The sequence below is a fragment of the Leptinotarsa decemlineata genome, unplaced genomic scaffold (assembly GCF_025532065.1).
Source record: "Leptinotarsa decemlineata unplaced genomic scaffold, Ldec_3_MD MMD2_P_RNA_scaffold_14, whole genome shotgun sequence".
Lineage (NCBI taxonomy): Eukaryota > Metazoa > Arthropoda > Insecta > Coleoptera > Chrysomelidae > Leptinotarsa > Leptinotarsa decemlineata.
Genome location: NW_027412528.1, coordinates 2,906,265 through 2,933,551, shown reverse-complemented (window position 1 = coordinate 2,933,551; position 27,287 = coordinate 2,906,265). Strand labels below are relative to the sequence as shown.

Below are 27,287 nucleotides of genomic sequence, written 5' to 3'. Positions count from 1 at the left end.
AACAACTATTATAAAAATTGTAAAGCATAAAATTTAGGATAAATTTTATTTGAACCTTTTTTTCACGGAGGGCGGTAAACGCGCAGCGTGCGTACTGTAATCCAAGGTCAACCGTGAATATCTGAATATATATATATATATATATATATATATATATATATATATATATATATATAATTAAACAATTTGTGGACACAACACTCAAAAAAAGGGGGCAAACCGCGGACACGTGTTTCTGGCTATTGGCCTTTTTTGAGTGTTGTGTCCACAAATTGTTTAATTTTGATTTATATCATGCACACTCGATAAAATCTCTATTTGTATATATATATATATATATATATATATATATATATATATTTGTTCATTGCATATTATATATATATATATATATATATATATATATATATATATATATATATATATATATATATATATATATTTTGATTGATGCAACAAATTTTCTTTTTTTTTGAGTATTTCAATATTAAATTCTACAAAAAGGATTTGAACCTTTATATCTTCTATTAATTATCTGCGAGTGCTTTCTAGAGTTTGAGGAGTGCCTAGAAGATGATAGTACTACCAACTGTCGAAAGCGCTCGCAGATAATTAATAGAAGATAAAGCTTCAAATCCTTTTTGTAGAATTTAATATATATATATATATATATATATATATTTATATATTATATATATATATATATATATTTATATATATATATATATATATATATATATATATTCAGAGATAAAGATGTTATTGAGTGTGTTTAATAAATCAAAAGATACAAATTTGTGGACAGAACACTCAAAAAATGGAGGCCAATAGCCAGAAACACGTGTCCGCGGTTTGCCTCAATTTTTTGAGTGATATATATATATATATATATATATATATATATATATATATATATATATATATATATATATATATATATATATATATGACCAACTGTGACTTCGAGGACAGTTTTCTCCAGTAACTGTGAGTTTGGGGACAAAACGGCTATTTGAGGACTGTCCTCAAACTTTTCTGTTATATTCAACTGTAAGTTCAGGTACACCACCATTTTGGGGACAATGGGAGCTCCTTGTTATAGTTTGAGGACATACCATATCGGAAATGATTCCGAGGACTAATTCAATTTGAGGACATTTGGGATTAGATGGAAAACATTTCAAAATATAAATTGCAATGGGAAGTTCATTCACTAACATCACTACTGACAATTATCGCAATAATTCTAGTCCTTCGGATTGAATGAATTGCCAGAGGTTATGAAAAGTGAAGCTCGAATTCGAGAATAGGGTAGATGAATATTATGAAAACAATAGAAATAGATGAGTTGTTTACTCCCTTGAACATATGTAACTATTGTGCATTTTTGACCCACTTTCAGTCGTCCGATTAACTTGTTAACTTAAAGGTATTGATAATTATGGTGACAATAAAATGAAATTATTGCTAGAGAAAAACAAAATGGCAGCTCCAAGATGGCGGACGAGTTTTGTAACTATGGTCCGAGTCTTTTCAAAACTAGTATATGAGGGTTTGCGGGGTCGGAGATTATGAATGTTTGTTCATAATATAGGATGGCGGCTCCAAAATTGGTATGTGGGGGTTTTCAGGTCCAAGGACGGCAGGTGAGTTTTTTATTTTGACCCAATTCCATTTAAAATTGGTATGTGGGGAAATTCGGGATCAGAAATTGATTTTGTTTTCGCCATGAAATCAAGTTGGTGGCTTCAAGATGAGAGACGAGTTTTGTGAGTATGATCCTATTTTATTCATAATCATTATGTGGGGGTTCTTGAGGTAAAATATTATGATTATTTTCAATAATCATACAATCAAGATGGAGGACGAGTTGTCCAAATTTAGACCCACTTTGAGTCGTCGGAATAACTTGTTATTTTACAGGTGTTGATAATTCCGGTGACAACAAAATGGCGGCTCAAAAATATCGGACGAGTTTTGTAACTACGGTTCGATTCTTCTCGAAATCAATATATGAATAGATGAAGAACAAGTTTTGTGATTATTGTTCAAATATATGAAGAAATTGGTATTTGGTTTTCGGAACAAATATTAAAATGTTATGTAATATTCATATACTCCAGATGACGGTTTTTATATGGCCGATGGGTTTTTCTTATTATGAACCGATTCTATTGAAAATTGGTATGTGGAAAAATTCGGATAGGAAATTATGATTTTGTTGTTGATATCCATAAAATCAAGACGGTAGCTCCTAGCTGGCGGACGGATTATGTGATTTTTGTCGAATTGAAACTTAGTATTTGGAGGTTTTTAGGGACGAAAATAATGATTTTTCTGGCAATATTTATAGAGTCAAGAATGTGACTACGAGATGAATTTTATTATGATTCGATTCTATTGATAAGTGGTATGATTCATAATTGTTTTTGGGGAGTTCTTGGTTTAATGATTATGATTCTTTGTCAACAATCAGAAAATCAAGATTATCCTTAAAATCGGAATGTTGGGTTTTTGGCGACATTTTTCATATAATCAAGATATTGGCTCCAAGATGGCAGATACTTTTTTATTATTATCCGATTTCATTGAAAATTTATATCTAGGAAAATTTGAGTTCAGAAATTATGGTTTAGTTGTCGATATCCATAAAATTAAGATGATAGCATCAAGATAGCGGCTAAGTTTTGTGATTATGATCCGATTCTCTTGATAATTGTCATGATTCATAATTGTTATGTGGGAATTCACGGATTCGGGGTTTATGATTTTTTGCCAAAATTCATAAAATCAAAATAGCGGTTCAATATGGCTGACGAGTTATGTGAATGTTATTATTTAATTATATGAAAAATCGATACAAAAATTATGATGAAGAAAGGATAAATGAAACTTTCTATGATTTTTACCACTTTTATTTGTAACTAACGTTACTGCAGTTTCGTCCTATACGAACATTTTCAAACTTATACAATAAACTAACAATGATTCATTACATTAGCCATTATATACCACCTCTGTAGGTACTAATAGAGGTACTTGGCTTGATTGAGTACCTGAATTTACAGTTTACAATGCGGATGTGCCAATTTAAAAACCAGCGAGTAAACTAAATCGATTTGATCATTTAACAGGTTGCACCCGCAATGTTTATGCTTGTGAATTTCCAACTCAATTATTTAGAGTTCTTCACGTTATTTTTTTATATTAAGCTAAACATATAACTTATTTTAGAACAATATTTTTGGGCGTTTGTAGAAAGAAGAAAGTTCGTTTGCAACCCGTGCGCTGGATACAAAAATAACTATCGAAAACGTTATAATGGAAATTTTTACATATCAGGTGGAGTGTTGATCTACATTCTTCTTAAGCTTGACGTGGTCTTTACGGGTCACCCTGTATACTCTGCCTAATTTATTTGCATATAACATTCCCATGTTCAACGTTAACACAGTTGGATTGTGAAATATGTATATACTCAAAACGGGAATAGTTGACAGATCACAGAGCTCCACAGGTGGCCTCAAAATAAAATCATATTTTTTTTATGACGACCCTGTTCGGGAGGCAGCGACAGAAAATAATATGTTTTCAATATTCTACAGCTTCTTTGAATTAACTCTTTTGATAATGTCAAAAATGAAGGTAGTTTACTTCTGAACACTCTTTGGAATTTTAATTTTGATATTTTGACAACTCATATGCAATTTTTCCGCAATGCACCAATTTCTATGAGGAATAAAATTTTCTGACAAATCGATAATAAAAAAGTTGCCGAACTTCTGCAAACTTTTGAAACTCACTGTATGTGAACGCAACATCATCGGAGTGGTAGACTCTCATAACGTGTTACACGAAACAACAAACTGACAAAAAACTAGCCTTCTATAAATATGTGCAAATTTTCTGTCTCTGTCTTCTGTACTATAAGCAGGTCGGTTTGTTGCATCAAAACACGAGGGAGACGGGGGGGTAAGGGCCAAGCGCAGACACGCGACAAGTGGACGTTCAAGTGACAACAGCATGCTGTGAAGACAGTGACAAGTAAAACCCGACAAGTTACTAATCTAGTAGTTCACAGATCATTGAATGGGAGCTGAAGGTGTTCGATTTGAAGTCTCGGGATAAGATTTATAGATTGAAGATTTGCCTTGTAGATTTTTGGTGATTGCTCGATTGGCAATACTGAACTTGGAAAATACTCAGGTAAGTTATAATAGTTAATTTGTTTCGTTGTTTATCGTTATTCATTTGATGGAACATGACACTTTCAAAGATCGCAAAAAAAGTCGGCTTCTCAAGTGAACAGATGCTTTAATGTTTGGTTTATGCAACGTTACCAAAACTAAACCTATGAATAAGAATGAATTACGAATTCAACACCAACAAATTTTATATGCGCGTCAGTCAGTTGAGAGTTGAGACAACATAAAATCTACAATCGAACTCGCAATCGGCAAATTTAGCTAAATGCGCCGCAAGGAAGCAATAGCCAAAAGAACCTAGACAGAGAGAGAGGGAGACGCAATCGGCAAATCCTTTGTGATTGAGAAGCAAGGGTGGCGATAATAATTTTTGTTTTGGTAATTATTTCGTTTATTGCGATATCATTATGAAATAAATTAGTGAATCATGGTACCCAGGTAAGATTCTTGAGTGCAAACGTGTCCCACCTGACTACAGAATTTACCACCCTTCTTTACTTATACGAAGAACTATAATCGAAAATTGCCTTTCAATTAAAAATCAAGTTTTTCGTCAAATATGTATGTGCGTGGCAAATAAAAAAAATATAAGGTTTAGAGTAAATTTCCTCACTGCGAATTGAGAATTAACACGAAATTGAATAAACATTACTGTACTCTCAGGTGTAGGCTTATGAAATTTTCTTTATCATTTCTATTTTTTAGGAATATGTCCAAGAAATATTGTCTTGTGAGGTTTGTTGACGACAATATTTTATATGTGGTGTCAACAAATAAAATTACTCCCATTGAGGATAATTTAGTGTGGGCCCCTTATAAAGGAATGGGCTATTATGAGGCTACTCCAATGGAATATAATGATAGCAGAACATTGCTCGAAAATAAAAAGAAAGAACAGGGAAATAAGAAATTCGGTGAGTTACCATGCATTCATTACAGCAGTTTTGGTGGGTTCATAATATACATTAGTTACATGTCTAGTTTTTAATGTGAACTATTTAGAATGTTCATTTTTAACCACAATGCAAAATTCAGTCATCATTCCCTCTGTTAATTAATTACAGGTACCATACCACAAGTGGCACTAGTAGATGTTTTGGCCCAGAAAAGTTATAGAGATGATGATATGCAGAGTGTTAATGAGAATAACAATTCTTTAGATGTTAGGCAGAATGCAACTGAAAGTGAGTACTTTTAAGTCCATCCCATAAACAATTATTCAATATCCACAGAACTTTTTTGTGCTACCGGATTATACAGGGTGTTTCAAATTCGATCCCCACCATTGGGATCTCGGAAACTATAAGAGATATGAAGACAGTTAAATTGGGGCAAAGTTGCGCATTTACCTGACTAACAATTTTTTTCGGCTTTTCAAATGAACCAAACTTGCTGAGATTTTGATCCAATAACTTGAACATAGTTCGATGTGGTTGTCTTTCGAGATACAAGTTTAAATATATTTTGTATCATATATCTTTTTTCTTCATTCGTGAAAGCCATTTTTCGCCAAAAATTCAATGACTTGTACAATAACAAAATTTCATTGAGTGTTACAGAGTGAAAGTCAAATTTAGAAATATCAAAGTCAAAGCCTATTGTGATTAGAATTTTTATTTTTCAATATCTCCAATTCTTTGTTATGATGGTGGCCGGAAGATGAAACGTCGGATAGCAAGTCTGAAAACACCATTATGTATCAGGAAAAAAGTAGCAATGTGGAAGTGCAAATTTATTTTCGAATCCCTCGAAAAATAAAGCCCTAAAAAAATAAAAACCATTTTATGAAATTTCTGTTTTTTTAGGATATCTCCAAATATACTCGAAATTTCAGAACTTTCTCAACTGCATATTGTTAGTCAGGTAAATGCGCAATATTGTCCCAATTTAACCATCTAAGTATCTCTCATAGTTTCCGAGATCCCAATGGTGAGGATCGAATTTGAAATACCCTGTATTATTTTTTATTGATCATTCAGATTTCACCACCAATTAGGAGAGATAAAAAAAGGTAATCATAACATTTTCTGACAATGTTCAAAACTTTGCAAACAATTTGGAAAGGAAGACAACTTTGTGGTTACTCATTGACATGTTCATGAGCATCATACAAAATACTGTCAATTTTTTTTCTAATTCATAATTTTCACTTTATAGCAACCGAGAATGAAGAATCAGACAATCAAGATGAAGATGATGACTCAGTTGTGGATCCTGACTTTGAACCAGGTCTTTCAGATGTTGAGCAGACCAGAAATGAAAGTAAGTATTGTACTGGGCCTGTTTGAGGATGAACACCTATATCTACGAAACCACTCGTTAAACAGATTTGCCACTAGAGGGTGCAATTGGCATGCTAAACAGTTTTTTAACAGTATGATAACATTTAACGTCTATTGAATCCAGAAAGTAAACACCTAATCACTTTTCATATCTTCTTTTCGTTCTCAGAAAATGTTCTAGCATATAATGACTTTTTTCTACTCAGTTAATTGTTCTCATCAAGAATGAATGCTTCTAAGGCTTTCTCAAAATTTTCTGAAAAAAAATGTTTAAATGTATACCTCTCAACAACGACAGAACATGTTAAAATAATATACCTTTGTAACATAAACATTATCAATTATCAAATATACAGGGTTATTCAAATTATATTTTCCTTATTGAGATGTTGATAAATAAAAGAGATATGTAGAAAGCTAAAATAAATAAAGTTACTGAATGAAGTTCATGATTTCATTTTTGAAATTAAAATTAAAAATAGAATTTTTTCTCATTTTTAAGACAAAATGGTACCCTCATATTAGAATTTGAAAATCCGGACAGTTATTTCTAGAATACTATCCCATTATTAATTCTGTCATCCACCGTTACAGTATTTACAACCCAGCACATTTTTCACTGGGCAGTGATTTCTAGAATACTATGCCATTATTAATTCTGTCATCTACCGTTACAGTCTTTACAACTCAGCTTCGGTCAGAAATTATGCATTTCTGGATAACAGCATGACTTGTGGATTTGTAATGAAGAAAAGTTGTAATCGAGACCAACTTTTCTGTTTACTACTCATTGCCATAATCATAAACATTGTCCAGAATACTGGCGATTTTGTTTCTGATTTATTTTTACTTTCCAGCTGTCGACAATGAAGAATCAGAAAACCAAAATGGAGTCGACAATGACTCTATTATGGATGCCGACTTTAAACCAAGACTTTCAGATGTTGAACAGACCAGAAATGAAAGTAAATATTGTACTGAGTGTCTGTTTAAGGATGAAAATCTATATCTATGAAACCATTCATTATACAGATTTGCCACTAGAGGATGAAATTGGCATGCTAAACTGTTTTTTTAACATTATTAAAACATTTTAATTTTTACTGATTCCAGAATTTTTAGAGCTAAACACTTAGGTTAGGTTAGGTCTGAAGTGAGTGGGTCTATTCGACCCTCCACCGCAACCCGCAAGGGTTTATTGTGGCTCACACACTCAACCAAATAAACCCAGCTTTTTAACGAAGCCGATTAATTTGTATGTTGGGTGGTGTTGCAAGTCAGATGGTAAGAGTAAGACTCTGCCGAACTCTAAAAACCTGATTCGGTCCCCAGCGGGGCAGGCACAAAGTTATGCTCTGCTGTTTCATCATTTTCCAAACATAGGCGATACACACTGTCTTCCGACAGTCTGAGTCTCTGCATATGATGATTCAAATGACAGTGACCTGTAAGAAGGCCGGTTAGACATCGTAGTCTTTATGGATATCATTTATGGATAATAGCATGGCTTGTGGATTAGAATACGAAAAAGTTGTAACGGAAGCCAATTTTTCGGTTACTCAATGCCATAATCATGAAAATTGACCAGAGTACAGGCGATTTTTTTTCTGATTTATTTTTACTTTCCAGCTACCGAGAATGAAAAATCACGAAATCCAAATAAAGTTGATAATGACTCAGTAATGGATGCCGACTTTGAACCAAGAATTTCAGAAGTTGCCCGGACCAGAAATGAAAGTGAGTATTGTATTGGGTGTCTGTTAAACGATGGATACCTACAAACCATTGTTTGTAAAGATTTGTCACTAGAGAGCGCAATTGTAATCGTAAACAATTTCTTTAACCGTATTATAATATTTCAGTTTTGATTCCAGAAGTTCAAGGGGTTAACTTGTATAACTCTGTATAACTTTTTTTGAAAATATCATTATAAACATTATTACTTAAATTTCAAAAATTCTAGCATGCACAAATGCCAAAAATATAAAGATTTCATAAATAGTTGTGAGGTCTTATTCACTTTGGGAATGTTTCAGATCTGAAATAGTCTCGCGGTTCTCTAGTGAATGTTTTTCTGTTACTGTATCAATGCAGATTCACTGCACAGAAATTTGGAGGCCTTCGTGGATACAGTAACAAAAAATATTTGATAAAGAACCGTCATATCAATTCAGTTCTAAAATTGAACCCAAGTAAATACCCAAACCATGTGTGACAGAATCTGGTACACCCCCTTCTTTTCTTCAGTTCGAAAGTTTAGTGACAAATATATTTTATGAAGTGCCAAATTTTACTCATTCATTTTAAAAAATAACAGAAAAATGAGGTTGTACCATGATCCTGTTACACACGGTATATAATTAGCTGGCCACTGTTTTGAAAAATTTTTGATGGTCAGCATCACATATCTCATTACATTCTTTTATCCATTATAGGATCATTTTTAATTTTATTAGACCTCGTCAACCGAAAATAACTTAAGATTCATTTTTCAGTTGTTTATATTATCGCTATAAAACTAATAGTAATAAATTACACATGGTGTTTAACCCACTGTCTGACGCACTTTTATTTTGTTGTACCAGTTTCACCATGCCCAAATAGTCTCTGAACTTACCCGAATGATGCAATGTTAACAGACACTTTTCCTTTAAAAAATTGGAAGAATTAGATCTACTCTTAAACTAAACCTCTGAATGCGGAGATAAAAAGTATATTGAAAGCATTGAAACATGGGTACACACAATATAGCAGTGACGAAATAGGTTCAGAATGAAATGTTTCTTTCTTAACTCAGGAATGTATGATAGTATTTGATAATATATTATCATTCGGGTATGTTCGAACACTAAGTATATCATTTATCGTCACATCGAAATGAAGGAGCTTCAGAATATGGCTACTTTGCCAGCCAGCTATGGGAGAGTTATGAAATAACGTGCTTCTTTATAAATGAACACTCTCGTTTAAATTCATATAATGTATTTCGCTTTGCAGATTATCAAATTGTTGCTCCAATATACTTACCAACTCCAGATATGGATTACAAAAAATTAATTGTCTTCAAGTCAAATAATCGGACTAAATCAAAAGTTCATTTTTGTAAATACTGTATGAAGCTTCAAACAAAATTTGCTCGTCATTTAGAGAACAAGCACAAGAATGAAGAGTCAGTTGCAGAGTTTTTAAGACTCCCTAAGAAGGACATCTCCAGAAGTCAATTAATACAAAAAATTCGTGTAGAAGGGGATTTCCTGTATAATACCCAAAATAAATACAATCTAGAGGGTAATTTGATTGTTGTTCGGTGTCCTACATCCAAGCAGAGAACAGCCGATCAATTCAGGCCCTGTGGAAATTGTGGCGGCATGTATTCAAAAATGTCGTTAACAGCTCATTACCGGAAATGTCAAAAAAATAGGATCAAGGGAGCAAAAGATGTCTTCTTAATGTCTAAGCAGAAAAGTATGTTCATCTCCTCAAAAGCCAGTGATATTCTTAGAAGCAGTGTTTTGCCATCACTTTGTGATGACAGAGTAACGAAAACTATTATATCTGATGAAGTAATAATTTTGTTTGGAAATCGCTTATGCCAAAAATATAGATCTCACCATCTGTACAAAATGATACGAGCAAAATTGAGATGTGTTGCCACATTTCTGATAACCCTTAGAGAGATTTCTGGTATACCTAAAATTAAATTGGAAGAGATATTTGATCCACTTCACTACGAAAATTGTATTTCAAGCATCAATAAAATGTGTGGCTTGAATCAAGAAACTGGAAGATACAAAAGTCCAGCAACTGCTTTTGCAATAGGGTCACATCTCAAGAAAATTGCATTCTATATGATATCAGAGTATATTAAACAAAAAAATAAAACCAGACAAGAAGAGGTCAAAGACTTTCTTCTTCTCCTACAAGAAGGTCTTGCACATGACATCAATAAAACTGTACAGGAAAATCAATTGGAGAGAAACAGAAAGAAAAAAAATATTCTTCCGTCGTCTCAAGACATTCAGCATTTAAGAATATTTTTGGATAACCGCCGAAGCATTTTCATAAAGAAACTCAATGACAAGTTTACTTTTCAAGATTGGAAAGAACTATTAAGTGTGACCCTAACTTCATTACAGTTTTTCAATCGGCGAAGAGCTGGTGAAATTGAGAGAGTAGCAATTTCAGATTTTTTTAATTATGAAAGACTTGAAGATAATGACGAAATATTAGGGCATCTAGACTCAGATGAAAAGAAGAAAGTAAATAATTATGTACGTTTTTTGATTAGAGGTAAATTGATGAGAGGAGTACCTGTGATGGTAAACAAAGATAACTTTATTGCCCTCAAATTGCTTTTAAAATTTCGAAATGAAGCAGGAGTCAGTTCTGATAATACATATTTATTTGGCCTGCCTGGCAATTCCCACAGTCATCTTTCGGCTAGTAAATTAATGAACCAATACTCAAAATTATGTGGCGCAGAAAAGCCAAATACCTTACGAGGAACACAACTCAGAAAGCATATAGCGACCAAATGTGCTACGATGGATTTGGGTAAAACGGAACTGAAAGATATCGCAGATTATTTGGGTCATAATGAAAAGATTCATTTGGACCATTACAGGCTGCCAAATGTAGCAAAAGACATAGTTAGAATGTCTAATATACTGGAAAAAGCCCAAGGAGATGGAGATGGAAATCTCTCTCAAGACTCATTTAACGTCCATTCCACTCGACGTGTGTTCGCCAATCAAAAAAGTTTATTTGAAGGTTGTAGACTGTGATGTAACTTGAGTATGTTCATTTCGGAGTTTCATCATACTATAATTTGAAAAGTTCACTACGTTTCAACTGCTACTATCCGCAGTTGTGTTCAGACGTTTACAATCCTCTAAATAGTATGGTAATCTTAATTATAGGTAATTTGATTAGTTCCAGTTTTCTACCTGCTACCTGCCCATTTTTAATTGAGGTGACATTAAATTCTCCATTTTCCTGTAATACCATTACAGACTACCAAATGTGGCAAAAGTCAGGAAGCTGACAAATTAATGTCACCCCAATTAATGATGGGCAGGTAGCAGGTAGAAAACTGGAAGAGTTATTCATCAATAGCAGCCAATTAAATTAACTATAATTAAGATTGCCATAATATTTAAATTCGTAAACCTTTAAAAATTTGTCAATATTCACTGCGGATAGTAGCAGTTGATACATAGTGAATTTTTCAAATTATAAGACGATAGAAGTCCGAAATAAATGTACTCAATTCTAGTCCAGTCTTTCCTATACTGATTCGAGCTAATAACACTCTTGCTCCACTCTAACCAAAAATATTTACTTTATCTACTCTTGATTACTTACTTATCTGCTTTATGTTTTGTTGGTACACAGTTCTTGAAAAATGATGATTAATGACCTTGATATTTTGTATTTTGAACTCAAAGGATGCAGAGAACTGGATCGGACCTTCATCCGAATTTATATTGCTTTAAAAATTTTCAATTTCCAGGCTCTCGTAAAATCAGTGGTCGTGATCAGAAGCACGTAGGACCACACTTGATTTTGAAGAAAAAAAACGTTGACATTGTTTTGGTGTTTGGGTAATTCCTATTCTTGAATTATGTTCACATCAAAGGTTCCAAATGTTCATTTATTCAAACAATAATTTTATTATATTTTCAAGTTGACAGGACTACCGTTGAAAACTAATAGAACTTCAAAAAATACCATGACCAGTGCTTTTTATGGAATTTCATTAAACTGAACCATATAATTACTGAATTATTCAATTTCACTTTTTTTATTAAAATTTGTTTAAAATTTTAGGAAGTGTATAGCATAAGCACTGGTTCTCAAATTGAAAAATTCATTTTTACTTTATAGAAACTGAAGCTCATTAAGCTTACTTGTGTTAGTTTTCCATATTTATTTCTCAAAAAAACCCTCAAATATCTTATATTCAATCTTATGTTGAAACAAGTCACACATCAACTCAGAAATAATTTTTCAGAAAACGCTAAAATCTATTTGGCAGTATAGGACCCAACTTAGCAGGATACAGTATACAAGTGTTATTTGGCGAAAATAATTCACGGATAAATTAATGTATTTTTGATGATTTATAAAGTCACTTCTGCTGTTATCTGAAAAATGTTAATTTTTCAGTTTTGTCAATTTAGGATAATTGTGTGGAATATTTAATATGTTTTAATAATTCTATAGATTCTGAGGGGAACCTGGAGATGAGCAATGATGATTACCGAGATATATCCAATGAAAGTAAAGGTACAGATTTACATGATCACATTAAATTAAGAGAAACTGATGTAAAAATAATTTTCAGATTCTCAGAAGCTGGATGAGATCAATAACAATTCCCGAGATATATCCAATAAAAGTACAGGTACGATTTTGAACATTGTAATAGTGAGTCTAAGATAAGGATATCCAAAATGGGGATATCGGAAATGGTTATAAATACGCTTTTGTTCAAATGAGGCAAAAGTTGTATAACAGATGGGTCATTCATGGAGAATTATAAACTTTCCAAAACAAGTTTCGATTTTCAAGTTTTTCAATTTCCTAATTTCTATCTTTCTGATGTTATTGTTGAAGCAAGAGCAGGATAAAAAAACACTATTTCACATGCACTTTTCATGAATAGGAACTTTTGAATAGGGCTCGGCTTCAATAAGCAATTTTTTTCAAGTATTTCTCATACTGTATCAATGCCATATCGCATGAATAATTTGTTAAGTGTTAGACCGTCCCTTGAATTTTGAAATCTTTGAGTACAGACCTGAACTGAAAAAAATGTGTAACTGGGAATCATGTTTCAAAGGTAATCATGATTATTGGTAAAAAAGGTCAGAATGCATCATTGAATTCAGAATAAAATAAACATACTTTGAAAAGCTGTATAATCAAAATCTAAGAAATTTCAGCTTAAACGATTATACCACAAAAAAAATTATTGAAGAATTCAGTATTTTCAAAGTAACTTAGAAATTAAAAGTATTTTTCACATTTATGGCGATAGTTTTTCCACTACTTGCTCCATCAGTTACTGAGGAATATTTATGAACACAGTGTTCGGCATGAAGATCTCAGCATATTGAAAACTCTTATCATTGGTTTCTCAAAAAATGAATTCTTTATATAAACCTCTGCCCCATTCAAAACATAAATTTAATACACCAGAATTGAATTTTCAGTTATACGAAGGAAAAAGAACATGTTGTTTTTAAATTTTGTGATCTTATGCCTTCATTTCTCACGGTATCTGAAGTCGAGGGAAAATATTGTTCAGAATCGAACTTTGATCCAGAAATCTTATGCCTTCATTTCTCACAGTATAATCAGAAGTCGGGGGAAAAATATTGTTCAGAATCGAACTTTGATCCAGAAATTTCATAACCACCTATGATCAATTTTATTTTTCAACTTTTCATTGTCTCTTATTATTAGGTATAACATCAGTCTCCCGATATTCTTTCCTTTCTTCCTTCAATTGGAAAATTGCATTATATGAAGTGTGTGACAGATTGTTGTAAATAGTAAATGGAACTGGATCTTCTCCATAACAAAATGGAAATGAATTAATTTTCATACTACAAATACACATTCATTTTCATTCTGGTATCGTACGATGAGGATAATTTAGGTTTATTTACTATTTGTACCAAGAATTTCAGAAACTGCGTTACATTTTTCATAGAAAGTGATTTCCTAATGGAATGGAGAAAAGCGAGGAATTCCATAAAATGTATTCTTATATCTAACAATATATCATCTGATGGCTTATTATTTCTTATCTAGTACAAAGTGATCAGGAGTAAGTGGGATATTTTGAAAAAGGAAATTGTCCATATGTTGATATGACTCTGATTTCTAGTTCAATATTTCATTCCGAACAATATTTTCCCTTGAATTTGAATTCACCTGTGAAAAATAAAGTTGTAGGAGCATATTTTTCTTGAAACACTATCTGCTTTTCAATCTCCCCTGTATGCGGTTATAGAAAATTTAATTTTGGACAATGAAATTTACGTTCAGTAATGAATTCTCTTTAAAAACCAATAATGGAAGTTTTCATTTGCTGCGAACTTCATGCTGCACACTGCATAATACGATTTATTATTATTTTCATGAAATGGATGTGTATTAGGGGATGCTGAATCCGAGTGGATTCAGAATTTCTGAAAAAAATCCATAATATTAATTTTTTCAATGTTTCACTAACAAAAATATACACATACATCATGTTTATCTTATGAATTACTATGTTCATTGTTTCTTCTTATTGTGTGATTAGTGATGCCTCTTGTGCCACTCTCTAACTCAAGGAAACTTTTCAGAAATTTCAGTGGTAATGTTACAGATATTTGAAAATCAAATGATTAGAACTTTTGGATGAATGATATTTCTGTTACTATGAACACTTTTCAGTTTCCATTACTGGAAGAAATAGCCGCAAACTATCCTGGACTAAAGAAGAGAAAAAAAAGGTAGACGAGGAATTCCATCTTTACATAGACACTTGCGAAATGCCTTCTGTCGGCGAATGCAACATTTTTATTGAAAGGGAATCATTAAATCGATCCATTGGACAAGTGCGGGGTTATATTTCGAACCAAATAAAGAAACAGAAAGCAAAAGTTTTGAGTACATCAAAGCAGAAAAATTTAAAAAAAGGTATATTATAGTTGTAAATCTTACTACTTCGAGGATGTTGAAAAAAATAGAATTCATGCTAGCACAGTTCAATTATTTAAGCATTACTTATTAACGTCGCAAGCTATTAATTTACTATTAAGTTATCAATCAGATTTCAATAAACAAATCAAGATTGTGATCCAGAAACAATCCTGCAATAAAGTAATATAAATATAACATTTAATTTTATTAATAATAGATTTTTTTGCACGAGTTCTATGTTTTTCAACAACTGATTTTGTTTTATTTTTTGAAATTGAAAAAAAATGGCGGAGTTACAGCTTGCGGTTGACGAAAACGAGACACCCTTGATAAGTATCAAAACTATCATAATAAGAGTAGTGAATTTGAATTCGGCATTCTCAAAAACTTATTGTATGTATAAGGAAATAAATATTTCGAAATATTAATCTCTCCCAACGTCCTATACAGTGGGGTCTGGTAAACATCTGTCGAAAAACAACTACTTCCCCGGCTAATACCACGCTGGATATTGAATTATATCCGGCAGACATTTATGCAAGATTACTCACAGAGGCAAGTCTCGCAGATATCTCTCGTTCATCCAGTAGCGGGACCATGCTGAAATAATTCGAATAAATCATCTGCAGACCGCGGTTTCGAGGTATTACCTCTCGTCAGTACAGGAATTCTACCCAGACAGTAAAGTATCTCGGACTCGATCAATTTCAACACGGCTCCGCTACATATATGAAACCTTCATCTGAGAGAAAGATTGTTAACTAGTAACAACTCCATCTCGTAAACAAACCCCGTAAAGGGAAGAAACATCCCCTATATCAAAACTCTAACAGAAACCAAAAGTGAAAACTGTTGTATGTATCTCTCCTCGTTAGTTTTAACTTTTGACTTATTGTATATATTTATTGCTACGTGAATATTGAAGTTGTCGGTGGGTTTTCATGAGCAGTTTAACAAAATTTGACTCCAATACTTTTAAAAAATGATCCCAGAATTTCTGTATGGTATGTCAAAAGATGGCATTTATATTGAGAATTGCAGCAATATTTCACCCAACTATCATTTGAGGTATTGGAGTGGCAGCGATTACCCTTTTCATCAGTTCGGACTTCCATTGTCTAACAACGCATTTAGTCAAGCTAGCGTAGAGATACATAACATATGGAAACCTCTAATAAAGCAAAAAACGACCAACTCCCGCCAAACGGTCATCTCCCGTTAAAACCAATGTAGCAGAAAGAGAGAAGAGGGAATGACCTATAAATAGTCAGATGTCCAGTTATCACCCGAAGACGATTGTGGATACTAACAATCGAAACGTCATGACGTAACTTGGTTTGAAATCCTTTAATTAATCAATTTATGTTATGTTACACAATGGAAATCCGAACTGATGAAATACACCACGAAACATTGTCAAACCTTCAAACTGCGATTACCCTATTTTAGCGGTCACCCGGTATAATATTTATTTGGTAATTTTTCTATTTCCAATTTAATTTACAGTAAAAAGAACCAGATGGACAAGTCCAGAAAAAAAAGAATCTTTTCGAATTTTTGGAAAGGAACTGAGGACCAATACATTACCATCCACAGCCTTTTGTCAAGAAATACTTGGAACACAATAGTGTTTTTCATAAGAGAACACCAGAAATGTTGAGAGCGTTCATCAATAACACGAATAAGAAGAAGAAAAATACTGGTTGATTTTATTAAAGATTTTATTAAAGCACTTTTTCATTATTTCTATTTTACCTATCCCAATATTTCTCATTAATCGATAGTGTATACCATATATAAGGATATTTATTATGATGATATAAAAAATAATGTTGGTTGAACTATAAAAAAATTGTAAATTCCCATTGAACTATATAGCTATTCATGATATGAGTGTTAAAAGTAAGGTTTTATTTTGTGAGTGAAAACGTTTGTGAAACGAGTGTAGCGAGTTGAGCAATTTCATGAAAAAATAAAACTTACTTTTAACACAAATATCATACATTTCCGTTATTTTTATTTTTTCACCACACTTTCTGTTTTTAATTTTCTCCCCACACTTTCCGAAATTCTGCTCCGGAATAGCAATAATAAAAAGTTTTTTGTATAACTGTCGTTTTCATACTAAAACAGATAAATTTTAATATTTCTATAAAAACACATTTTTGACATTAAGTTCTTGCTGGTATTTAATGTCGGATATAATGAAGAATAGTGAGGAATTGTGTTCACGACGATATTGAAGAGGCTGCAAAAAGAGCTTCAACTGAATTGTTACTAAAAATATCCTCAGAAAATCGTGTTAAAAATACTTGTACTCAGCTAGAGGTGTTTTCTGGTGTTAATTCGTATTCGAGCGTGTATTTAAAAACGATTCGTAGTGACGTCATCAATTATAAGATTCGCCAGAATGGAATGATTCAATTTGTGTCAGATGTCAAATTCAATAAAAAAACCTCGGAGTAACAAAAGACAATAGAGATGCCTTTTGCATCCTTACATTGAAGGCAGCATAACTTTGTTTACGAGAAGTAAGTTGGACCATAAAACAGCGGCGGTTGGTTCAGTTGATAATTGGAGGGATAGTATATAATATGTTAATTTCAAAAGTAATGACTTTGCTTCATAAAATCAGATGAAAATTTTGTGATTTATTCTCAGATTTGATAAACAAGCGGTACGGTTTGTGAGATCCAATATGAATAATTTTAGATTAGAAATGATTTCATGCAAACTTGGTATCTAGGGGTCTTTGTGGACCGACATTATAAAAAGGGATATTTTTTATGTTTTTAATGATCAATTTTTTGAACTCGTTTGTTCATAAAATCTGAGAATGAATCACAAATTTCTTCATCTAATTATATGAAGCAAAGTTCATTACTTTTAAAAATTAACATCTATCATTTATCGCCAATTAATTTTTATTGTTGTTTTATAATTTAATAAACATTTATCATTGTTATGAATTAGTTCATTTGAAATAATTTAATTTTAACCCAGTAAACCAAGCGCTTTATTATAAAACCATTCATAAATAAAAATCTAGTAGGTGATAGAGAAACTGGCCTCATTTCCATTATCAGTAATAATAAATCAGATTTCCTGTAGGAACTATTTAAACAGAATACATTTTCACCTGAAATGATTTATTTTATAAATATATAATATCCCTCCGATCATCAACTGAACCAACAGCCACTGTTTTATGGTCCAACTAACTTCAAATGTAAACAAACTCTCCATAACCCCTCATTACCCGCCACCCCACCTAGCCCATAAGTTATACAGATAGTAACGATACCCATTTTCAAAATACATGTACCTATTGTATTGGTATAAGCATGGCAACTCTGTCTTATTATTACTTTGAGATAAAAACAAACTTTTCAATTTTCTCTAACCTCAATTAGAATCATATTTGTGCATACAATAATTTTTCAGCTTTATTTTGTATATCATTACAACGTATTTTATAAAAAGTTTTCCGCACTTTAGGTATAAACTTTAACGATCAAAATAATACAGAAACTCACAACTGACGTAACGTAACGTCAAATTTCGTTTCAAAACCAACCTCACGATAGTTTTGAATCATGAATACGTTTCAAATCATAGTTGATGTGACGTCATCGTTTCAACACCGGAATGAATGTATTTGAGTCACAGACTAAAAAGTTTTGAATACATGAGCGCCAGAAAATGCTTTAACGTAAGGCTGAATGTAACATCTGAAACCATGGACGCTGGTCGGATGGTTATCTGTGGTGGAATTATGAACACTCGAGCCGTAGGAGAAAAATGCTGTGTTTTTTTGATGGCTTGAATCGAAAGGCATGTTGAGTCACGTCAAACTCGCATCGGATCGAGGGTTCATAATCACACCCTTAATCCTGCAACAGTTAAGTGTTGCCCAATGAGCTCATATAGGATATAGGTAGAGGGAGAAGTAAACAAAAGAAAGTGTCCCCAAAATAATGCCAATTTTTCCTACGCAAATGACGCAACTGATTAGCTGAGACATTCGGTTTGTTTCGTAAGTAAACGAAAGGGCCGAATTAGTTCGTGTTTAAACAGTTGCGGCACGTAACCTCGTCGAGGTTCGTTTTCGTCGTTGGTGGAATGCCGGAAAATATAATTTTCTATCATCCTCTCTGTGTGCTAACATAGGAAACATGTTCGAAGTGAATTACCAAAAGTAATTCTGTATCTGTTGATATAATGTAAAAAACATTATAGTATTTTAAAATTTCAATTTTTTGTCTCCACCCCTTTTTAAGTAACCGTCACTGGCGGAGTCTTCGCAAGTTCCGTAGGAAAACTGTCAATTGTTTGCGTTATTCTAGAGCCAAACAAACTTTTCACGTTTAGTTAGTTTGACATCGTTGGTGTTGCCCATTTTTTTGTATTTGTTATAATTTTGTTGCCAGTTCTCGTAGCTGGCTGTGAAGGTTAAGTGGTAGATCAAACCTATAGTGTTCTACACTGCAGTTTTGAACTTCGCTTCTTGGTTGTTATATTCTATTTCACTCAATAAAGACTATTATTTAAATTATATGGTGCTGCAGATTTTTCCGGTTTTTCCTGCAGCCGAAAAAGCAATTGCGCCACTGAATATGAACAAGACGCTACGGAGCGCCATATAATTTTTGTTTTCCACGTTTTTACTTATACTTCGAATCGTGCTCATATATATAGTAGCCTATACGAACACCTGTGATGGCAAAAGCCATCACAGATTCAGTGGTGAAGTTCGTAAGTGTGAGGTCGACAGTTACACGCCGTCACGCATTCAATGATCTTTGACACAGGTGTCAATGCGAAACGGGATCGGTTTGAGACTGTTCCATGAAAAATACATAAGTAACAACTATCCTTAGTACAAGCTAATTCTAAGTTACCCCATTGTACTCGCCCAAAAAACATTCCAGGCGACGCACAGCGGGATCGGCATGAATTACAATCAGAGCCTCGCCACCAAAAGAGTACATCAACATATATAAGTTAGTTGGTGTAATCTTTGCTCGCCACACTAGTACATGATACTATATTTTAAGCAACTCTTCTCATACTCGACAATATATTATGTTTCAAAAATAGCATTGAATATCAGGCTAGGAAAAAAAACCATGTTTGATTATTTTTTCCATCTCAGAGGAAATCGATTTTGTGAAATTAACTATTGGGTGTTTTAAAAACAAGTTTTTTCACTCAATTATTAAAAAATCTGAAAAAAATTCCACTGGGCTGATTTGAACAAACGTACAATATGAATCTGCAGTAAGAATACGCCACAAGATGCATTTTTTCCAGCAATCCGAAAAACTCTTAGCAGTTGTTTTTTCATACTCAAAACATCACCCATACCAATATTCAACCACCAAAGTCAAAGAAGGCACTTCTAACCACGTTTTTTATTCGATCATTCAAGAATCAGAAAAAATTCTACTGAATTGCATTGGACACTCAGAAATCCAGAAAATTTTATTGAATTGATGGAAAATCACTCTCAAATTCTCCACTGTTGGAGTAACGTCTTTGTCAATGGCGCCAATGATTTTTATTACTTGAATAATAATATGCTGGCATCTTGTTGCTATTGAAAAATTCATAGATGTTAAAATTTTGTTTTGAAATATATTATAGTACCTAAGCGAGTACTTTTTTAACACGAATAAAAACTATAAAATTTTTGTATAATTTATTTTGGAATGTACGGCATTCAGTTCGCTGAAATCAAAATTTACTGCTCTCCATCAATAGTTTCGAAATTATATTTCCTTTCCAATTATGGAGCCTCATCACCATGCTAGTATAAATGTATTCGGGGACAGTATAATAGATTATACTTATATATCTAAATCTATGTTTGAGGACAGTATAAAACAGTTTATACTAAGATTTCAATTATAGTTCTAGGACAGTATAATGGTACATTTTTGTTCATGAAAGTGTTCGTTCGAGGACAGTATATAGTATATAGGATATACAGTATATACTTTATACTGTCCTCGAATTTATACGTAGCTATACATATATATATATATATAAATATATATAATATATTATATATATATATATATATATATATATATATATATATATATATATATATTCAGGTAGTAGGTGCATTTTGAGCATTACTATCAGTCCTGAGAGTTTCATCGTTCCACATCGAATATTACGGAAGATACGGGGATGTTCCCATAAGAAGTGAGACAAATTCGGATTTTTCAGGACTGAAATTTTTTCAGGAAAAAAGTGTAAGTTGGTAGTCCTGATCATGAATCTGAAGGAATTTTGAGCCTATTCTGCCCCCTAACATGTTTAACCGTAAAAATGGGGTGTTCCATCGCGAGTGGCGGACAGTGTATATCACTTTGGCCAACCCATTCAGGTGGTAGGTGCATTTTGAGCATTTCCGTCAGTCCTGAGAGTTTCATTGTTCTACCTCGAATATTACGAAAGATACGGGGGTGTGTTTCCATGAGAAGTGAGACACACTGTATATATATATATATATATATATATATATATATATATATATTATATATATATATATATGAACTTCGAATAAGAAAACCTTTTATGATTATCTGAAACATATCTACAACAAAAATATATTATATATGTTTTGATGAGCAGAAAAAAAAATGGTAGCAATAATATCCGAAACGAACAGTAAAAAAAATAATTATGCAATAAATGTTCGAATTGGAGTCCTTCCATTATGAGACAAACAATGCAGCAAATGAGTGTATTGAGGGCAATAAATCATATGAAAAATCAAGTTTAAAAGTGTCTCGAATTGAAGGACTCCAATTCGAACATTCATTGCTCCCATAATTTTTTTGGGTACCTATATAAATTACTTCATTTCAATTTTCATTACAATTATAGTGTTCGTTTCGGGTGTTATTTTTGCTATCATTTCTTTTTCTGCTTATTAAAACACATAATATATGTTTGATGTAGATATGTTTCAAATAATCATAAAAGGTTTTCTTATTGGAAGTTCATTGTAGAAAACGCTCAGACAATAGAGAATAGGTACCTAAAAATGAAAAAAAAACAAACTCTCGAAAAACTCTACGATACATAGGGAGACGTAAAAGTTGCTATTATGTTTTTATTCACCACAATCAACTAATTTCCAGGGCCGTAATTTAAAAGGGAATAATTCACAGTTATAATCGAATATTACCGAAACATCCCGTAATATAAAATTGAATTCAATTTCTCAGTATGAAATATACGTCTACGATCCAAAAAACTACAACAAAAAATACAGGCCCGTATTAAAAATTCAAAGATGGGGGTGGCTCAAGTCAGATGACACCCTGTATAAAAGATTCATGGATATATTCTGAGAGCCCACAATTAAGTGCCAATAGCAAAATGTGGACTGATTTTCAATATGTCTGCGAATAAAGAAGATATAGTCATAAAAATAATTTGGGTTTTTTGGTTTTTCCTGTATATCTCCAGAACCAAAAGAGTTATATTCGATTTCTTTAAATCATTGAATAGGTCTCTAAAATACGCAACTTTGCACAATTTAACCGACACTCTATCTCTTATCGTTTACGAGATCCCATGTACAGAAACGAAGTTGAATAACGAACGAAATTAAACGAAATTAAAAAAACCACCTGTTCCTTGAAGAGGATTTTGATAATACAATGATATATCATTAAATCTACTATATATTGTTTGTCTGTAACGTCCTGAGTGTCACCATAGTAATTTTTCATATACCTATGTTACGTCCATATTTCTTTCAACCTGCCATATAACCTCGCATGCACTGTAAGTTGTTTTGAATTAGTATTTTATAAATATGACTGTCTTTTACCCTTATTGTAGCATCCCTGATGATGATAATAAAGATTATTATCGAAAGCTTGGAATCTGTGTTATAAGAGTACACTAAATTTTGGCCTGCTACATACCCAAATATTGTTTCACTTATTTTCTGACTAGTCAGCAAAAAGACTACTTTTTTCTATATATATATATATATATATATATATATATATATAATATATATATAATATATATATATATATATATATATATTTATATATATATATAATATATATATATATATATATATATTATATATATATATATATTATATATATATATATATATTATATTAATATATATATATATATATATATTATATATATATATATATATATATATATATATAACATATAAAGTAAAGTTAGAACATACACTATAGTTCAACGCCGAAATTTTGTATCAACATGGTTGTGGACAGATTTGTTTAAATATTATCAACACTCATATAATAGACATATATAATATATATATATATATATATATATTATATATATATATATATACCGAGTGTCCCACATTTTATGTGACAGGCAATATCTGGTTTGTTGAAGGAGATACACAAAAATGTTTCATACAAAAGTTTTAGGAGTTCATGAGAGCTATATTTTGATATAATTTTTAAATATACAGGGTGTTTGGTGTAGGTGCTACAGACCAAAATTCCATTTTTTAAAATAGAACGCCCTGTATATCATTACATATTCAGATGCTACGTTAAATTCTGATATCATTTCATGTTTGGTTTTTGAAATTCGGTTACGGCGTTGTTGAGTTATTGCACTTTCCTTAAATATAAAGTTTCAAAAAAACTTATTTACTCGTACACGAATCCAGTCTATATCTTTTATTAAATTGAACTAGACTACTACTGAATAAAAACCATTATTCTCACCTCTACGATACGATATCGATATCAGTTGAATATAATATTGAAATTCTTGAGAATGTGACTAACTTGAGGGTGAATTGCTTTATATTGCACAATTTCATCAAGTAGCTTATGCTTGTTGATGCCATACAATTCAACAACATTTGATAAAATGTTGTTGAATTGTATCTACTTGTCAGTTCGATTCAGTGATTCTTTGCAAAACAGTAACTGTGTTCTTTGTGCGAAAACTCCAGTATGCCTTTCGCGTTTAGTCCAAGTGATTGCATTGATATGTTATTAATTTTTGGGAATGTCAGAAAAACTGCCGTCAAGCACAACGTCTATACCAAGAACGTTTTCCAGACAGACCCATTCCGTCACGAATGACTTTTTCGAGAGTTGTAGAAAAATGCGAACTGGGTCATTTCCTTCTACTATAAAGCATCGTCATCATACGAGATCTGTTAGAACTGAAGATTTAGAGATCAATGTGTTGGCTTATATTATTATCATCCACATGTTTCTATCCGTACTCTTGCAGAAGAAGTCGGTGTGAGTAAATCTAATGTACAGAGAATTCTGAAAGAAAATAAATACCACCCATTCAAAATTCAGTTGGCACAAGGTTTGAAACCCACGGACTTTGAACGACGACTTGAATTCATTGCTTGTATTCAGGTAATATTACATGAAAGTCCTAACATATTCAGTCAAATTTTGTGGAGCGATGAATCGCGATTCCACAATAATGGAGTTGTGAATCGACATAACAGTCACTATTGGTCTCAAGAAAATCCCCACTGGGTCCGCGAAAGTAATTTTCAAACTACTTGGGGTATTAATGTATTGGTGTGGATTGTTCAATGGCCGCATCATAGGACCTTACTTTTTCAATGAAAATCTCAATGGATTGCGATATTTACATTTTCTAGAAAATGATTTGATCCAGTTGATGGAAGATATTCCCATAGCAGAACGACAAGGAATTTGGTGGCAACAAGATGGTGCTCCTCCTCACAATTCACAGGTTGTTACTGAATATCTGGATAGAACGTACCCAAATAGAAGGATTGGTAATAAGGGTCCAATTCGGTGGCCGGCTCGTTCCCCAGATTTATCACCGCTTGATTTTTTCCTATGGGGTTATTTAAAAGATATTGTTTTCACTACTCCCCCTTTGAATGTGAATGATCTGAAATGAAAATTCGACTAGCGTGCAGTGATATTACGCCTAATATTATAAGAGCGACTTGTACGAGAGAAGTGATTCGACGTTTCGAAGCCTGTATAATATCTAATGGGCATCACTTTGAACAATTTTTATGACTTATTTCTAGGTACCTACCATTCTTATGAAATGATTTATTAAGTTATATTATTTACATTGTTATTAATTAAAGATTTGTTTTCGAATACACCTCTTTCAATTTCGCAATTGTTTCATATTCAAAATGATTCCTGACTGAATTCCACAACTCAAAATTGAAACCATTACTTCGAACACCAAAATTTTGACTAATTTTCATGTGATCTGATGCAGAGAGAATAATTGTATGAGATATTTTAAAAAATAATAGTCGTTCTCAAGACTTTACATTTTAAGCAATAACTCAACAACGCCGTAACCGAATTTCAAAAACCAAACATGAAATGATATCAGAATTTAACGTAGCATCTGAATATGTAATGATATACAGGGCGTTCTATTTAAAAAATGGAATTTTGGTCTGTAGCACCTACACCAAACACCCTGTATATTTAAAAATTATATCAAAATATAGCTCTCATGAACTCCTAAAACTTTTGTATGAAACATTTTTGTGTATCTCCTTCAACAAACCAGATATTGCCTGTCACATAAAATATGGGACACCCGGTATATATATATATATATATATATATATATAATATATATATATATATATATATATATATATATATATATATATATATTATATAACATATAAAGTTTTCACATTATTTGACTGCTGAACCTACGAAACCAAACGAATATATAAATCAAAAATGTATGTATCTATTTGTATATACACACATCGGAAAAGTCTAGGGATATTTTTATACCATACTAAATATCATAAAAATAAATGCATGAGGTCGTTTAATTTCGATTAAATTGGTACACTCGACCACCCTGTAGATTTCTATGGGTTGAACAAAGCCTGCAAAAACGGTAACTAATCTTTTATCAAGTTTTTTACAAACTGTAGGTTTTTGGCTAAAATGAATAATCTGAAAGTGTCGAGTTTGTACATTCTATGCAGTTCTTGCTCAGCAATTAAACTGGAAATATTGTGCTTTAACATGGAACGCCATCACTTACCATTGGCTGAGATGAATAGAGCTGTAGGGCTTCTTCAAGGTGGCATGCGACAAAATGATGTAGCTCTTCGTTTGGGGGTCTCCCAAAGTGTTATCAGTCGATTGTGGCGGCGTTTCCGTGAAACTGGCAGTCCAGCCGAACAACATCCAGGGCGAGGACGCGCTACAACTGCAGTTCAAGACCGATTTTTGGTCTTAACCGCAAGAAGACAACCGACAATCACAGCACCTGAGTTGGTTAACGTGTTGCAGCAGACGCACCAGGGAACCATTGGTCGTGATACTGTCAGAAATCGACTGCATGAAGCAGATCTCCACACAGAAGGCCACTTAGACGTCCACCTTTGTCGAGAGGCAATCGCGGTAGAAGATTAGAGTGGTGTCAAGAACATCAAAACTGGGATGCAAATGATTGGGCCATAGTTTTGTTTACAGACGAATCCAGATTTGGATTTCATCCAGATTCTCGTCGAGTAAGACTGTGGAGACGACCTGGAAATAATGAACGTTTAAGACACGTCCAAGAAGTCCACACATACAGAGGTGGTACAGTAATGCTATGGGCGGAATCATGATCGGCGGCAGAACCGATCTCGTTTTTCCAAATCGCTCCCTCACAGCTGGACAGTACCTCGACACCATTCTTCTACCTATCGTCCGTCCGTTTGCTGGTGCTGTTGGTGAAAACTTCCACCTAATGCACGATAATGCTCGTCCACATGTCGCGCGTCTAGTGACTGACTGGCTCACCAACGAAGGAGTTGATGTATTGCCATGGCCAGCACAATCACCGGACCTGAATCCCATCGAGCATGTGTGGGACATGCTTCAACGAAGAATTACTCCGCGTATGGGGAACATTCACACAACGTTTCAATTGAGAGAGCTTTTAATCGCTGAATGGGCAAATGTACCGCAACAAGACATTGACAATCTCATTTTGTCGATGCACGATAGATGTGGGGCCGTAATAAACCAGCGTGGAGGCCATACTTTGTACTGATTCCAATTTTTTTTGTA

General features: G+C 32.8%; 2 protein-coding genes across 12 annotated transcripts in view; one reads left to right on the top strand and one right to left on the bottom strand.

Moving 5' to 3' along the window:
- Positions 1-27,287, bottom strand: part of LOC111515066 (serine incorporator TMS1) — a 275,478-nt gene that overhangs the window by 141,032 nt on the left and 107,159 nt on the right. The window lies entirely within an intron of this gene.
- On the top strand, positions 951-16,919 carry LOC141482816 (uncharacterized). 4 transcript variants are annotated; one of them, XM_074176692.1, is made up of 10 exons: positions 951-4,206; positions 4,911-5,119; positions 5,270-5,389; positions 6,363-6,467; positions 7,345-7,452; positions 8,117-8,224; positions 9,485-12,775; positions 12,834-12,893; positions 14,939-15,184; positions 16,694-16,919. In XM_074176692.1, the coding sequence occupies exons 2-7, from the start codon at positions 4,915-4,917 to the stop codon at positions 11,269-11,271; spliced, it is 2,433 nt and encodes an 810-aa protein (XP_074032793.1). In that variant the 5' UTR covers positions 951-4,206; positions 4,911-4,914; the 3' UTR covers positions 11,272-12,775; positions 12,834-12,893; positions 14,939-15,184; positions 16,694-16,919. The 4 variants fall into 4 exon arrangements, with proteins under 4 accessions (XP_074032793.1, XP_074032799.1, XP_074032786.1 ...); XM_074176698.1 differs by lacking the exon at positions 951-4,206 and adding an exon at positions 4,358-4,583; XM_074176685.1 differs by lacking the exon at positions 951-4,206 and adding an exon at positions 4,358-4,643.